This window comes from Camelus bactrianus, chromosome 14 (assembly GCF_048773025.1).
Source record: "Camelus bactrianus isolate YW-2024 breed Bactrian camel chromosome 14, ASM4877302v1, whole genome shotgun sequence".
NCBI classification, from domain to species: domain Eukaryota; kingdom Metazoa; phylum Chordata; class Mammalia; order Artiodactyla; family Camelidae; genus Camelus; species Camelus bactrianus.
The window spans coordinates 61888576-61905337 of NC_133552.1; the positions used below are offsets into that span (position 1 = coordinate 61888576).

The 16762-nt window shown below is 37.6% G+C and overlaps 1 protein-coding gene across 5 annotated transcripts in view; it reads left to right on the plus strand.

Annotated features, from left to right (window-relative positions):
* The first annotated feature begins 1599 nt into the window (after positions 1-1599).
* The window catches only part of PCCA (propionyl-CoA carboxylase subunit alpha), a 330692-nt gene continuing 315529 nt past the window's right edge, over positions 1600-16762 (plus strand). For all 5 annotated transcript variants that reach the window (XR_012511757.1, XM_010959668.3, XM_074378474.1 and 2 more), the window contains exons 1-4: positions 1600-1758; positions 10807-10884; positions 15368-15415; positions 15528-15596. Coding sequence is in view for 4 of the 5 variants with exons in the window: in XM_010959668.3 (XP_010957970.2) it covers positions 1654-1758; positions 10807-10884; positions 15368-15415; positions 15528-15596 (300 nt within the window). In the remaining variant the exon portion in view is untranslated. The remainder of the gene's footprint in view (positions 1759-10806; positions 10885-15367; positions 15416-15527; positions 15597-16762) is intronic.

A 16762-nucleotide genomic window follows, 5' to 3' on the forward strand; every position in this document is an offset into this window, starting at 1 on the left:
GAAGCCAGACCTTAGTCACATGTCTACCCTTGATGTAAGGGAGGATGGATAGTGCAGCCTTTAGTTGGGTGGCCATGTGCTCAGCTAAAACCCAAGAGCTTTCTTACTAAAGGAAAGAGTGGAGAGTAGATATCATGGGACAAGTAGTTTCTGCCACAAGTGCCTTTCTTTCTTCTTCTTTTTTTAAGTTGGGGGAGGTAATTAGATTTATTTATTTGTGTTTAGAGGAGGTACTGAGGGTTGAATCTAGGACGTTGTGCTCTACCACTTGTGCCTTTCAATAAAATAACTTCTTTAAGACAAAACAGACAGGATCTAAGGAGAACCAATCCAAAGGATAAAAATGGGAGGAAGAAAAAGAAAAAAAAAAAAAAAAAAAAAAGAAAAGCAGGTTTCCTGGGTAGGAAATGAGTCCAGCTTTAGATAATTAGGTGAGAAATCCTGTGAAACTGATATTCCTTTTTATTCTGTGTCATAAAAGTTTATCCTTACTTTTTAAAATTCCATTAAATGTCACCTCTCAGCTATCCCCAAGCATATTGGTTTTATCTCTTTTGGCATTTCCCATGCTGTAACACATTCTAGGTCTTTCTTAACTTTCTCAAGTTGACTCTGTAGGAGAAGGAAAATAGTTACAAGCAGAGCCCCTGGTGGCATATTTATAGGTGAGAGGATTTGATGTCTGAGATTTGCTTCAAAATACTCACCAAAAGATATGCAGGAGGAGTAGATGAAACAAGATTGACAAAATGTTGATTTGTTGAAGCTGTGTTATGGGTACCTGACTGATAAGACTATTTTCTCTCTTGTGTATGTCCATAATAAAACAAAAATCCAGTCCCTGAAGACAGCCAGAATTGGGTTCAAGTCCTAGTTTCACTACTTACTAGCTGAGTGACTTTATCTCTCTATAAATTCATTTTCTCAAACTAGGACATGTATAGGCCAATACAATTATTATAAAGATTAAATGAGACAAAATTTGAAGCATCTAGCACAAGATCTGGCCCTTAGTAATTGTATTAACAAGGGCGCCTGCTTACAAGTAACAGGAATTGACTCTAGTTATTGCTCATTCCTGACACGCAGATATTAGTATCTGTGGCAGAATAAGGCGTGAGCTGAGATCTCTGATTTCTAGACCTAGAGTTTTCTGTGTTGTCACACTTGTGCAAAACCTTACCTTGGTTTGGTGCTTTGCACCTTATGCATTCAAACATACAGGATTAGAGTTTGGGTACAAGCCTGGAATTTAGGACACTGGGCTGAGGTCATGTGGTGGAGATGACGCACTGACGTTCACTGGCCAGGCTGCATGATGGTTGCTACGTGGACTCTGCTGCAGTCCGAGGTTTACCCCAAGCAGGCGCTTGTCTTCCCTGCCTCGCACAGTCCCAGGTTTGGGTCAGGCCAGCAGTCCCCAGCTGGCTCCTGGCCGGCGGCCCCGCCGCCTCCCTCCAGAGCACAGCGCGCGCCCGCTCAGGCTCCCAGCTCCCGGCTTTTGGCGAGTCCCACTCGCGCTCGCTGCCTCCCTGCGGCGGAGGCGGGGCCAAGGGTCTCTGGCTCGTAATTGGCTAAAGCCTTGGCGCTCCCGTTCTCCACCCACTTCGGCGGGGTGAGAGGTCGGCGGAGCTGTGGTCGGCAGGGCTTGCAATGGCGGGTCTCTGGGTTGGTGTGGCCGCGCTGGTCGCAGCAGGAAAGCGCAGACGGTGGTCGCCGAAGCCGCTGATGTGGAGCGCGGCTCTGTGGACCCTGAAGGTGAGGAGCAAAGGGACTCCCGGTGGGTCTGGGCTTCGCTGGGCTCCCAGTCCCGCACCGCCTGGCGGTGGCCAGTGCTGCTGAGAGTGCCCCGGCGACGCCCGGGCGACCTCCGGGGCCCGGGTTCCGCGTGAATCCGCACCCCTCACTCCCTCTTCTTCGGGAGTTCGCGCTGAAGCGGGGCAGACCAGGATTCTCTCGCCGCAGCTGTTACTCCGAGGATCATGGAGGGCTGAGCGGCCCAAGGAGCCTGCAGGCGTGTGTTGTCTGCCTTCTTGGGAGCGGCTGACAGCCACCTGGCCGAAATGTACCTGCATTTCCCGTGCTCCCATTTTCGTGCCACGAGGTTTTCTCTTCGTCTTGAGCTTTCCAGGTGTATTTTTAAGGGTCCTTATAGTTTCCATTTTCTCTTGCCTCTTTTCTGCTTTGAAGGGACACTGAAGTAGAGTTGGAGTTGTGATTTTATCTCACCTTTTAAAGGATCATACAGTGTTAGGAATGCTGCTACCTTTTATACTTGAGAGCCTGTTTTAATTGTGTTACACCACTGTGTACTGTATATGCGTCCTGTCAGTTTCTCTTTTCTATGTAGTGGTTAGCCTGGTGTTTGTGCTGCTCTAAACACATCTCCCCACTGTTTAGTATGTCCGGGGTTTTATGGTGGCAGCTTTGACTTATACGTTGGAGTGTTTGTGTGTGTGGCTTTTAAGATTTTTTCTCTTCAACATGGAGTCCCTTGCAATTTCTGAACGAAGACAACCTAGCTTTATTAATAGGGTTTAAGTCACTTAAACAAATTCTTAAAAGATTTCTCTGAAAATCACTTGTTATTCAGTCTGCTTTTTAAACTTCCTTTTTTAAAAATAAAATCTTCAGAAAATTCGCACATAATTTGATTTATTGTCATTGAACTTTAGAATTGGAGGACACTTTAGAGATGGCCCATCCTACTCTTAAAAGGGAATTGAGACCCAGGTGAGAAATGTGGGAGCTGGAACTCATCATATAAGTGAACATAAGTTTGCACATGTATTAGCTTAGTGTCAACCTCAGAATCTGTCTCAACCCAGTGTTCTTCGTGTCAGCACACGATTGTTTCTTAAACTTTGTTGTTCTTTATAATCTTTTAATTTTTTTGGCCATATCACTTGCAGTTGCAAGACAACGCGTTTACGGAGGAGGCAGCATGCTGAGCATGGACTTTGGGCGTCCCACAGGTGAAATTTTGTATATTAGACAAGTCACCTTTGGGCCTCAGCTTTTTTCCAGCAATTTCTTTTCCCTCAACAAAGCTTTATTGACTACTTCCTGTGTTCCATCTCTAGGGAGTGAATATCGTTTCTGTCCTCTTAGAAGTTTTAGTCTTATTAGGGAGACAAACAAGTGTAAAATGCTGTTAAGGGAGAGGTCCTTGTGCTCTGAAAATAAAACGGAGGGATTTTACCAAGTCAATATTTTGAACTCTTTGTTTTAGGTACTGTTCTGGTGCTCTGCTTGAATTAATTTATTCAGTCCTCACAACAGCCATAAAAATCCCCATTTACAGATGAAGAAATTGAGGCACAATGTGTTATGTGACTTGCTCAAATTATGCTTATAGTAAGGGAGTGTTTTCCTTTGGAAGTGAAGATTGAAACAAGTTTTAAAGAACAAAGTGAATCTTTTCTAGGCAAAGAGAGAAGAGGTGAGTGTTATATGTGAGAGAGCAGCACATGCAACGGTTATAGGCCAGAGGGAATGACAAGATAGAGGAACTGAACGAAGCCTACTGAGGCTTTGGTATCGAGATTAGATGGTGCTGGGGAGGGAGGTAGGAGTCAGACCATGCTGGGCCTTGTACAACTGTGCTGTCAGGTTTGGTCTTCATGGGAAACTTATTCCTGCTGGAGTTGGGAGGGATCCCACTGCCATATTTTAGAGTGGTGATGCTGAGAGAGGGAAGTTGTTACTGTATTTACTGCTGTACACTTACTGTACATAAAAGCTTTGATTTTTCTTGCCCAGTTTCATCCTTTTAATGTGTTGGCAGAGACTGCATCTTGTCTATTTCTGTTTCCTTAGTACAGTGTTGGACAAAGTAGTTGCTGAATGTGTGGCAGTACTGACTGGAGTAGAGAGTTGTATTTGTGCCAGTAAAGAATTCCTCCTGGAGCTTGGAAGAAGCTCTGAAGATCACTCTCACCTTACGGGTACTTGAGCTGCTGCTTAGCTTCTCTCCATGTTTCTCTTCTATGAACTTGAAATGTACTCCATCAATTCTATGTTTGAAGCCAAACCTTTTGAAGATTTTATTTCTCCCATTCCACATGCCGAACCCTCAAACCATTTGATTGCTTGGAAAGCAGATTGCTAACTCTAGACTCTAGTCTAGAGAATTCTCACCATTTTTTTAGCTAGTCTAATAGTTTGTTTGCTTTTAGGATACATGTAGAGTTCATCTGTTAGTCTTATTTGTTTTGTGTATTTGCTTTTTAAACACATTCTGTTTAAATACCTAGTATTTTTTTCTTTTGCCTATATTTTTCAGTGGCTCCAGGGTGTTGGGCTTGTGATAATTACTACAGTTCATCGAACTTTTATATGTTACCTGATTTTCATATGTTGTTTCTTACCTTTGTAATAACTTTGTGAAAAAAAATCCCCATTTTCAAAAGGGGAAACAGTGCTCAGAGCAGTTAAGTAGTTTACTTAAGGATATAGTTGCCTAAGGTAGAAGTTGAACCTTGGATGGCATGATGCCAAAGCCTTGCTTTTCCAGTTACAAATTATCTCTCGTCTGAGTGATGGTCTCGTTATATGGTGGACTCATAAAGCTTGAATGCACAAGCTTTATGCTCCTTAAAATTTGTAATTCTCTTTTCTAGTCATGGAAAAGAATGTTTATGCATATCTAAATGCTTTAGAATTGCCTGGAGGTAAATCTTCTCAACATGCTGATAGATTTCTGACAATTATTTGGGGAAAGAAGTTTTCTAAGATTATTACAGGAACCAGTTTCTGGCATAATAAAATGCTTATGGACATTTGAATATTTATACATCTGCTTTTTGGATTTTATTCTGTTCTTATGAGGTTCAGAACAGAGGAGTGATTGGCAAAGCCCTTCTTTAAATACTAGGAAGAGATGGTGACAATTTTGATCAAGAGAGTGAAGGAATGGGAGTTAAGTGATTCCAATTTTAAAAACATGTAGGTAAATGGGAGAACAGGGATGAAAAAGTAAATTTGGAAAAGAAAATTATTTTTTGGAGGATAGTATTTATTTATTTATCTAGAGTTAGATGATTCCAAGAGTCATGTTGAGTTGCTTAGAAGAAAGAGTGATTCTTAAGTCCTTGACCTAAGCCTCTGGATATGGTAGTGTTTGAGAGATACAGAAGGCTGAAGCTTGGGAGGGAAGATCCAGACAATAGTTACATTAAAATGATGAGAATGAATTTACAAAACACAGAGGGGTGGTTGATCTTATCTGTTGTTTGTGGGGTCGTATCATGGGTATGGGAAAGGAATAGTCAGAAGCCGCCTTCTCAGGTTGATAGTTGTTTCTGGGGTTACTGAAAATGGCAGAGGAGGAGGAAAGCTGTGTTAACATTTAATTTTTAAATCATCTTCAAGTGATTCTCATTTTTACAGCTGAGGTTAAATAAGTTGCCCGAGGTTAAGTAAGTTGCCCAATGTCATGCAGCAATTAAGGGGTGGATCCAGGACCCAAACTCAGACCTGATTTTAGCACTTTTATTATACCATATTAATGCACTTAGTAAAAATGAGAAAGGCCAAATTTATACTTCTTGGGGGACAAAAACTGGTTTGAGCTTCATAGCAATTATGGAAAAAAGGGAAGGGTAGGCTGTAAAGCTGCCTTATAGTGAGGAACATCCATTGATCAGGATAAACAAACATTGTCCTAGCACTGAATTTGTGGAATTCATTATATAAGGGCAACTAGCAATCCAGTAAAAAAAACTTCTTTGTTACTTGTTTTCCAAAAGATGCAATGATAGTTTTTATCTCATTGGTTGCTATTAACCTGGCACTTGGTGAAAGTCGTAGTGTGTGAAAGCAGTTCTATGGAGGTGGGGTGCTTAGGTTTCCTAGAAGCCAAGCCTGAAGAGGGATTTTGTGCAGATGGTAGTAGTTGAGAAGAGTGAAGAAAGCAGAATAGAGCAGGGGAAAAACATCTAAGCCAGGAAAGGGCTCCAGAAGGAAAGTAGCTTCAGTCTCATCCCACTGGGGAGCTCTGGAGCAGTGATTCTCAGAGCCGGGGACTCCAGCCAGCGGGGCACTGACTGCAGCATTACCTGGCTGCTTGTTAGGAAGGCACATCTTCTACCTCCTCCCTACACTTGCCAGTTTAGAAAATCTGGAATTGGAGCCCAGCAGTCTGTTTTAACAAACCCTCCTGCAGGTGATGCTAATGTCAAGTTTGAGAAGAACTGTCCTACATCAGCCTTGTGAAGTAAAAGTATAATGTGGGCTGCAGGTGTAATTTAAAGTTTACTAGCACTCACATTAAAAGAATTTTAAAAAGGTGAAATGAATATTACTGTATTTTGTTTAACCAGTATATTCAAAATATTATTTCAGTATGTAAATGTAAAACATCATTAATGAGGTTTTTTTTTGGTATTAATGCTTCAGATCTGGTGTGTGTTTTACATTTGGAGCACATCGGAATTTGAGCTGGCGTATTTCCAGTGCTCTGTACCTGTATGTGGCGAGTGCCTGCCACGGTGGATAGCCAGCTCTAAAGCACAGGTCGCACTACTGAATTGGCCCCACTGTAAAGTGAGGAGTGTAGCCTTTTGGACCCTTTGTTAGTCAGTCATTGGCTGTGGGCTGGGAGGGGTGTGGCTCCCAGGTTTGGTGGAGAACACTCTGGTTGAGGCAAGTGGGGCAAGCTAGGGAGCAGGTGTGAGCCACAAATTGTCGATACACCAACTGGGGACACTGCACTGGCTGGTGAAGTGTTCTAGGTGTACACCACCAGCATCTGCTACAGGCGAGGTGGGAGGAATGGCCTGGTTGGCAGCTGTGGTGAAATGAGGACGCTTTAGAGTTGATTTATATGGTTTCCTGGTGTTCTAGTTTACAGTGGAGACAGAGCCAGAGAATCTTGAGTCTCCTCCTCCCCTGTTGTACTGAGAAATAATTGACATGAATCTTGAGATTTGATCATCTCTCTCAAATATTAGACATTCAGCCTAGCTTTTAACAGAAGGTCTTGGCAGACAGTTGAAGATTGGGATGGCTAGAGAGGTCCTGAAGACTAACTAGTGTCTGTGAAGGAAAAGCTGTGCTGAAGTGAAAAAGCCTGACTTCCGGTAGCATTTTTAAAGGGCGTTTTCTGAGATCATTCTGGGTCCGTTAAAATGCTGAAATAAGTACTTGGCTGATGCTTCCTAGCTCTGTGTCCTGAAACGTGGAAGAGAGGACCTTCCCTGGAAATTCTGAAGATGAAGCACTAACAAATACTTACTTTTACCTTGGTAAGATCATCTTAAGGCTCCATTAACCCACAGTTTTGAGGTGGTTTCTTTTTTGGAGTAGGATGCATTCTGATAACAAATTAACCTGTCAACAAAATTGTTTTAGTATTATTCACCTGAATGCTGCTGTGGTTATGTTAAGAGCAAAACTTTTGGATTGGCAGGATTAGTATTTAAACTATTCTTTAAGCATGAGTTTAGTGGATTTACCAATTTGGGCTGCCACCTGAAGCCATATCCAGAATGTGAAAGCAGGTGCAGTCTTAGTTTAGAAAAGGATATTTCCTTTTTTGCAATGACTGGAAGGCATGTATTCAGTTCGTGTAAAGGCTGTATCATTTCCCCCACCATTTTTTGGTTAATAGTTATTGTACGCTTACTATAACATGCAAAACTGTGTTAGGTATTTTACACAATCTCATTTAATTCTCATGGCAGCCTTATGTCCTAGACAAGTAGTTTTTAACCTCAGTTTACATGTGAGTAAATTCCCTATGTATTCGAGAAATATATAGGACATTTCAGAGCCAACATTTGAACCCAGGTCTGAATCTGTCTGAGTGTAGAGAACTCTGTAGAGTTCTCAAGTACTACACTGCTTTTCTAATGGTAACTCCCAAATCATCTAGTATAATTTTAAGAAAGAAAGCTATAGCTGCATAGTTGGATTTGGTTTTTGTGTAATACCTTACATTTTCTTGGTGTTTTACAGTTTATAGGCTTGTTTGATTTTTTTTTTTAAACAGCTCTCTGGGAAAGCAGGGGAGGTGTCATCAACTATATTTTATATGTGAAAACTGGGATTCAGAGAAATCATTTGCTGAATGTTGCATACCTACAAAGCAGTGGAGCTAAGAGTGGACCCAGGTCTTGTGGCTCTGAGGGTTGTGCTGCTTCCCACGTGCCACACTGTTAACTTTTCTAAGTGTGGAAAATATAGGAAGTCTTTATTCTTGCAGAACCGAACGAGTGACATATGCTATTGGGAAGCCATTTTGCATACACTGACATTTCTCTTTTTGACTGTGATAGGCTAAATAGTCTTTATAATGGGGTTGATTAAATTTTTCCCTTGAACTCCTGTTCTAGGAAGTGTATTAAAAGAATTTTGGTCTGGGCTTGTAGCTAGTTTGTTAATATGCCTAACAAAAACAATGGGCATTAAAATTCTGTGTAGAGGTCTGAATTAGCAGATTTCTACTGACTTGTTCCTTGCATTAAAAAAAAAAATGTATGTTGTAGCTCTACAAAATTGTCTGATTTTTGATTTGTATTCTTTATAACTTTAAACTTCCATGAAGGCGTTCCAGGAGTGAACAGAGCCTTTGTGGGACCGACTGCAAACCACTTTGGACTTGCTGTGGGAATGGCCCAAACCCTTGTTTTTCCTTAGTAGTTTGTTCTGCTGTTACAGTTCTGACTGCTTGTGCCATTTCTACTTCTAGTTACTTGGCTAACCAGGGGCATCTATGTTTTCAAAATTTTGGGTCACATTATTACAAACACATATGTGTACAAGCTATATGCTTTTTTTTGTTAATGGTGGTAAAATAGTCTGTTAGATCTTCAGAACCAAGTATTTTAGAATAGTAATAAAAAGATTAAAAAAAAAACCCTGTTTGACCAGTTAGGTATAGTGCTACCTTTTCTACATTTTGGCAAAGTGCAATCTCTAATAGAGTTGATTTAGTTTTAAGAACTGTATCGTGTAGACATTTTTTTTCTAGTGTTGTTATTGGTAGTTTCCTGAAAGTTAATGTAGTATACGTTGAGTTAGCTGATCCAAACATTTCTTAGAGCTTGGCAACTTAGAAATTTCTAAATTGTTCTGGGTTAGAAACTCTCCTGCTGGGCCCAAGTTTAGCTTAAACTATTTTTCATGAGCCCGTTTGATGAGATAAGAGTTCCTGAGGTTTTTATTCCTAAAGGTGTCCTAGGAACTTAATGCATAAGTCATATTTATTTGAATCTGTGAAATTAATTCTGTTTTCATTAGTAGCTCCTCTGCATTTGTTACTCGTGGAGCAGTTCAGCAGTTAGATCCATGTTACCATCTTCTTGGCCCAAATGTTCAGTTTGGATTAACCGCATATCCTTCAGTAATCGTCAGATTCTTGCACATGTTGAAAACACCCTCTTGGTTTTTGAATAATAGTGGTGTAGGTTAGTAGGGACCTTGGAGAAAATTCATCTAAGCTTTCATTTCTCAGTAGATGGCAGAGAGGTTAAAGTGGTTTGCTCAAATCCTAGAAATCGTGTCAGGCTGTGCTAGGATTGGAGCTCAGGCTCCTTGATTTCTTCTCCCAGAGTCCTTTCCCAAGGGGTATGCTGCTTTTTGAAGTGTTCCCCTCCCCAGACATAAACATCACTTTATTCTTACTCTCCAAAGCTAATTAGAATACCTAAAACGCCTATCCCCGATTATGTTTTGTCTCTGGAAGACTTACATTTGTTTTTTGCCATCAGGAATCAGTTATGCCCTTTATTTGTTAGTGATTAAAGACACGTGTATGATTTTGCCTTTTGTAAAAGGATGTGTTGACATGTTCCTGCAACAGACCATTATGTGCCTTATGACATTAGGGAGAATTTGTAAAAATGTAAACAGTTTCGTTTCATTTTATAAAATTGATAGGAAGCTGGTATGCTGTTTACTCTTGTTTTATGTTATACAAAGTTCTATGTGGTGTGTGGCATTCTGATCCTGCCATATCAGTTTGCATGAACAGAAAGACCTTTCTTCAAATTTTATTTGACACATTGCCTCTGTTTTTTGAATTTACAATGTTAGTTTCAGGTGTACAGCAAAGTGATTCAGTTATACACACACATACATATGTCTATTCTTTTTCAGATTCTTTTCCGTTATAGGTTATGACAAGATATTGAATATAGTTCCCTGTGCCATACAGTAGGTCCTTGTTTATCTGTTTTATGTATAGTAGTGTATATCTGTTAACCCCAAACTGCTAATCTAATTTATCCCATTTCCCTCTTCCCCCTTTCATGACCATAAGTTTGTTTTCTGTGTTTTTGAGTCTGTTTCTGTTTTGTAAATAAGTTTATTTGTGCCATTTTTTTAGATTCTACATATAAGTGGTATCATATGATACTTGTCTTTGTCTGACTTCACTTATTATAATACTCTGTAGGTCCATCCATGTTGCTGTAAGTGGCATTATTTCATTCTTTTTTATGGCTGAGTAATATGCCATTATATACCCCCCCCCCCATTTTCTTTATCCATTCATTGGTTGATGGACATTTAGGTTGCTTCCTTGTCTTAGCTGTTGTAAATAGCGCTGCTATGAACATTGTGATCCATTGACTCTTATTATACTTTTCTGAAGATTGTTTCAATGCTTTTGGTTTCTCATGTGTGGCAGAAGGATGTATTTTGTTGTGATTTACCTTCTATAATTATGTCATACTGCTTAGAACTACATATATTGATTGATGAAATACTGTAGCTAGACGCATACTGGAAGAATTACCTTGAAAAATAATTTTAAAGCTCATTCAAGTGTATGTAATTTATTTCACTTTTATTTTTTTGTAGCATGTTCCACATTATTCAAGACAGAACTTACGGGTGTCTCGTAGTCTTTGTTCAGCAGGATATGATTCTAATGAAAAAGTAAGTATTTAAAAAATGCTTTTAATGGCTAACTTACAATGGTTTTACTTTCTTGTCTCCATATTGTGTTCACTGGGCAGATTAAATTTTATTGATGCTGTTAATTATTTATTGCTCTACTTCATAGTTTTATAGGTGCTCAGTCTTTGTTCCTCTTTTTCATTGTGGACCTCAGCCTGAATCTTTAATGTTCTTGTATCTCTACTACAAGTTCAGTAAATTTACAATGTGTTTCCTTTGTTTTCAGCAGAATAACTAATACAACATTCTCTCTTAGACTGGGTGGTTAAGAGATCTTAATTAAACTATTGATTTTTTTCCATTTACTTAATATTTGTATGATTAATTTTGACTGAAGGCAATTATGTGTATTGCACATTTTGGGACAAGGGAACTTCAGTTAAAATTTTGTTATATGATAATCTTTGAGGCTTGTAATAGGAGAAATAAAGGGACTAGAAGTGGTGATTGGAGATGGAACATGATTTGGTGACAGTGAAGGCATCAAAGAAGGCAGAAGAGTTCTGGTTGAGAAGAGATTGTTCAAATTGTATGTCATGAAAGTAGAACTAATGTGGATGATTATTTGAGAATGAAATAGGCTTCTAAATTATCTGTTGAAGTATATAAAACTACTTAAAAGAATCTGGAGGCTTGGAGAAGGAAAGGGTCTGTATCATTGCAGTTCAATAGAAGTATAATGTGGACACAACTGCAGGGCATATGTAATTTTATATTTTCTAATAGCCATATTAAAAATAAAAAGAAACAAGTTAAATTATTTTAATATTTTAACTCAGTATCTAGAATGTTATTTCAACATATCAATATGAAAAGTCGCAATGAGATACTTAAAATTTGTACGATGGTTTCTAAATCCAGTGTTTAATTTACACTTCTGCATATCTCACTTTGATTATCCACATTTGAAGTGCTCAGTAGCCTCATGTAGCTAGTGATTACTTTATTGGATGGCACAGGTCCTGATGAATTAGCTATGATAAATTCTCTGCTATGAAATCTTTAGTTTAATATAAAAATTTCCACATAGATGGTATGTCTTGGGGTGCATGTGTGCATGTACATTTCTGCACATGTTAGGTAGTCAGTATTAGTGGTTAGCTAGCATTTATTTAGGAGGCCATGTTCCAGAGTCAGAAATTATTGAAAATAAATAAAAGTGCATGTAACTACTTTGGTTTTGGACATTTAAAGAGAGTCCTCCCTTTGGAATCCACTAAGCAGGTATATATTTTTTCGTAAACATTTGAAATCAAATCTGCTGCTGGCTGTCTTTGCCATCTCCTTAGCTGTGCTTTTGTCTAAGGAAATCGTGGAAAAACTGTATGATATCTACAGTCATGAAAAAATCTGCAATACTTTTTGGCACCTATTGGTAGTCCAGGTGCATATTCAGACCAAGTTGGTAGCCTCATTCTTTTCTTGAGGGCTCCATTTAATTGGATCTTTCTACTTGAAGGGATCCTTGTAGCCATTCAGAATGGCTTGTTTATTATTACTGTCTTAAGTGCAGGTAGATCTGATTTTTGGTAATACATATTTGTTAAAGAAATTTTTGGTATATATATATATTTTATAGAAGTATAGTCGGTTTACAATGTTGTGTCAGTTTCTGATGTACAGCATGATACTTCAGTCATATTGGAACATACATATATTTGTTTTCATATTATTTCTCACCATTAAGTTCCCAAAAAATATTGAATATAGTTCCCTGTTTTATACAGTATGAACTTGTTTATCTATTTTATATATATTAGTATCTGCAAACCTCAAACTTCCAATTTATCCCTTCCCACCCCCTTACCCCCTTGGTAATCATAAGTTGGTTTTCTATGTCTCTGAGTCTGTTTATGTTTTGTAAATAAGTTTGTTTGTCTTTTTTTTTTTTTAGATTCCACATATAAGTGATATCATATGGTATTTTTCTTTCTCTTTCTGGCTTACTTCATTTAAAATAACAATCTCCAGGTCCATCCATGTTGCTGCAGATGGCATTATTTTATTTTTTATGCCCAAGTAGTATTCCATTGAATAAATATACCAAACTTTTTAATCCAGTCATCTGTCATGGACATTTAGGTTGTTTCCATGTCTTGGCTATTGTAAATAGTGCTGCTATGAACATTGGGGTACATGTATATTTTTGAATTAAGGTTCCCTTTGGATATATGCCCAGGAGTAGGGTTGCTAAATCATATGGTAAGGCTGTTTTTAGTCTTTTGAGGAATCTCCATACTGTTTTCCATAATGGCTGCACCAAACTACATTCCCACCAACAGTGTATTCTCCACAGCCTCTTCAGCATTTATTATTTGTGGACTTTTCAATAATGGCCATTCTGACTGGTGTGAAGTGATATTTCATTGTAGTTTTGATTTGCATTTCTCTGTTGATTAGCGGTATTGAGCATTTTTTCATGTGCCTATTGGCCATTTGTATGTCTTCTTTGGAGAATTGCTTGTTTAGGTCTTCTGCAGCTCAAGGAACCATGAACACTTTTTTCTTAGTGTATGCTTACTGATTAACAGGGGTTTACTATGAACATTTGGGTATAGAAAAGGAGATGATTTTATAGTCTCAGGCCTGAGGTGAGATTAAGATATTATAAGGGCCTATCTGCTCAAGGCTCAGAGTGACTCAGGAGTCATACTAGGAATTTATCAGTTTTTAAGGCAGAGGCTTGTCCCAGTTTGGTGGCCTAAGCCATGTGTGATACAAAGGTTAAAACAAGACTTTGAAGGGCTTTTCCAATCCTAAGATTCTGTGACTCCCTGTCAGGTTAAAATATTGCTGCAAATAGGAGAGCATGTGGAGAAAAGCGAATCCTCCTACAGTGTTGGTGGGAAGGTAGTTTGGTGCAGCCGTTATGGAAAACAGTATGGAGATCCCTTGAAAAACTGACTTACCCCATGATCCAACAATCCCACTCCTGGGCACATACCTGGAAGAAATTCTAATTCAGAAAGATACTTGCACCCCAGTGTTCATAGCAGCACTATTTACAATAGCCAAGACATGGAAATATATATATCAGAATACTACTCAGCCATAAAAAAGAATAAAATAATGCATTTGCAGCAACATGGATGGACCTGGAGATCATCATACTAAGTGAAGTAAGCCAGAAAGAGAAATAAAATTACCATATGATATCACTTACATGTGAAATCTTAAAAAAAGAAAAGGCAAAAAATGAACTTATTTACAAAACGAAGACAAGCTTACAGACAGAAAACAAACTATGGTTACCTGTGGGGAAAGGGGGTGGGGAGGGGGTGGGAGTTTGGGATTTGTAGGTACTACTGTATATAAAATAGATAAACAACAAGGTCCTACTGTATAGCACAGGGAACTATATTCAATACCTTGTAATGGCCTATAATGAAAAATAATATGAAAAGGAATATATGTGTATAAATGAATCATTATGCTGTACACCAGAAATTAACACAACTTTGTAAATTGGGTGTACTTCAACTTAAAAATTGCTGTAAGTTATTTAAAAATACTTTTAAAATCATATGTAACTTTAACTTTTCTTTTAGAAATATCGCTAAAACTTTAAGTTGTATTTAACTTGGGACAATTCACTAGCCCAGAAATCATTGTGTACTGAAATGTATTGCATGCAAATTATTTATAACTGTGTGTGTGCATTTCTTTAAAAGGATTAGTCTGGACAATTTTAGAGTAGGAAGAAAACCTTATTAAATAATTTCCCAGTAGAATACTTCCAGTTTATACATATGGAAATCAGGACCTGTAGAGTTTGATTTGCTTAGCATCAAATAGTGGTCAGTAGTGGCAGTTTGGCTTAGAATTTAGATCTCTAGCCCTACACAGAATAGAACTACTTGTTCAATTTTGTGGCCTCAGCTGCTTCAAAATTTGGTGGTTTTCAAACTTAACAGTGCACTCAAGTAGCATAATCTGCTTGGTCTGGGACTCTTTGGATAGTATCTGCTCTGAGTTATTGAAAATATTATTTTAATGCTATGCCCCAACCCCAAAGAGATGGCATATAAATTATATCAAATTTCCGTTTGACAAACTATTCATAACATGTAGATTTCCCTGAATTTAGAAAATAAATTATCAAGTAAATTGTAAACAGTTTTGTCTACTTTTTTTTGGTATGCTGAAATATCATTTGAAGATTATCTTTTGGCAAGAGAATTCAGTTCACTTATGAATTATTGAACCTAGTCAATTGATGCCTTAACAAAATGATTATAGGGCCAGATCTTCATCTGGTAGATGAGTTCAGTAGCAGCCTGGTTGTAAATGAACATATGTATCATATTTAATACTACTGTAGGAAGTAATGTTTATTAGGATCATGCCCAATGTTAGCTGTGGAAAAACTGAGTCTTTCCTGGTCCCAAAGTGAGAGTAACAGTTTCTTTTCTTTTCTTTTTTTTGAATGTAACAATTTCTTACATGTTTTTTCTCTTTTTAGACTTTTGATAAAATTCTTGTTGCTAATAGAGGAGAAATTGCATGCAGAGTGAGTCGAATTTTAATCTTATTTTCCATTTTACTTTGTGAGTTTTATTATTTTTAAACCTCTTTAAATATGAATTACTCTTAATAGGTATCATTAATGTATTTTAATGTAGGTAATTAAAACTTGCAAGAAGATGGGCATTAAGACGGTTGCCATCCACAGTGATGTTGATGCTAGTTCTGTAAGTATATTTGCTTTGTTTGAATCAGTACCTTATTTTGGGTCAAACAGAAAAAAAGTGAAAGATGTTGGTTTTTTTCCTTGGCCTGAAAAGTTACACAATTAAAAAAAACTAATTGCTCACTCTTATATTAAGCAAAATGGGAGCATCTTAGTATCTTCAGTGTATGTCTTAAGTATTTTATTTTCAAGGTTTTAAAAGCCTAGCATAGAATAAAAATTCGGTAGACTGATTCTGGTCACCAAGGACATTTAGACAAAGCATGAGAAACTTAGATTCAAAGATTAATGAAATGTTTATGCGATGCTGCCTTATGAGAGCACATTTCCTCACAGCATAATGCCAGTGTCACTAAGGGGATGCTAAAATTGTTTAACCTTCCTAAATGCTTTACCAAGTTCAGCTGAAATTTGGTAAAGGAAAGATAGGCTAATACTAATTGGACATGAACAAAAGAGGGTATAGCATAAAGCAGTGAATGATATATAATTTTATGGGGAGTTTTTAAGCACAGCAGACATTTTTAAGCAGTAATAAACTATGAATGAGTGAATGAATCCTATAGGAAAAGTATGTAAATTATTGGGACTTTATGGAATGAAATATAAGTAGTCATACTTTAATATGTTACTGTTTTTCATTCTTTCATGCTACTTTTGATAAGAAAACCTATTGGTAATGTCACCTTTTATCATATAATAGTTCAATGTAAAGAATTTTCAATTTTTGTGGTTTTAAAATTTTATCTAGAAATTTGTTGTTCATTTTGTCTTACTGTGACTCTTTCTTTTTTAAAAAACAAAATGGAAACAATTGCAAGCTATTCTAATTTCCCCCAAATAAAGGTTAAGTATCTTATCTAGTTTATATGACAGGATTTAAAATATTTAGCATTTAAAATATTTCTTTTTTACTTAAAAGCAATTAAATCAAGCAAATAAAGAAAACTTGTTTTGCGTATATACTTTTTTATTTTTTTGAGTATTGGTTTCTGGCTTCTTACTAATAATCTGTTTCAACTGTGATATCTCAGTAGTTTATATTCCTCACAAAATATTCATGAAATAGTGAAAAAACTATATTTTAATGTCTTTTTTTGATTGGTAAGCTAAGACATTTATCAACTGCAAAATCCTCCAGAAGTAAATTTGTGTCTCCATCAAGCT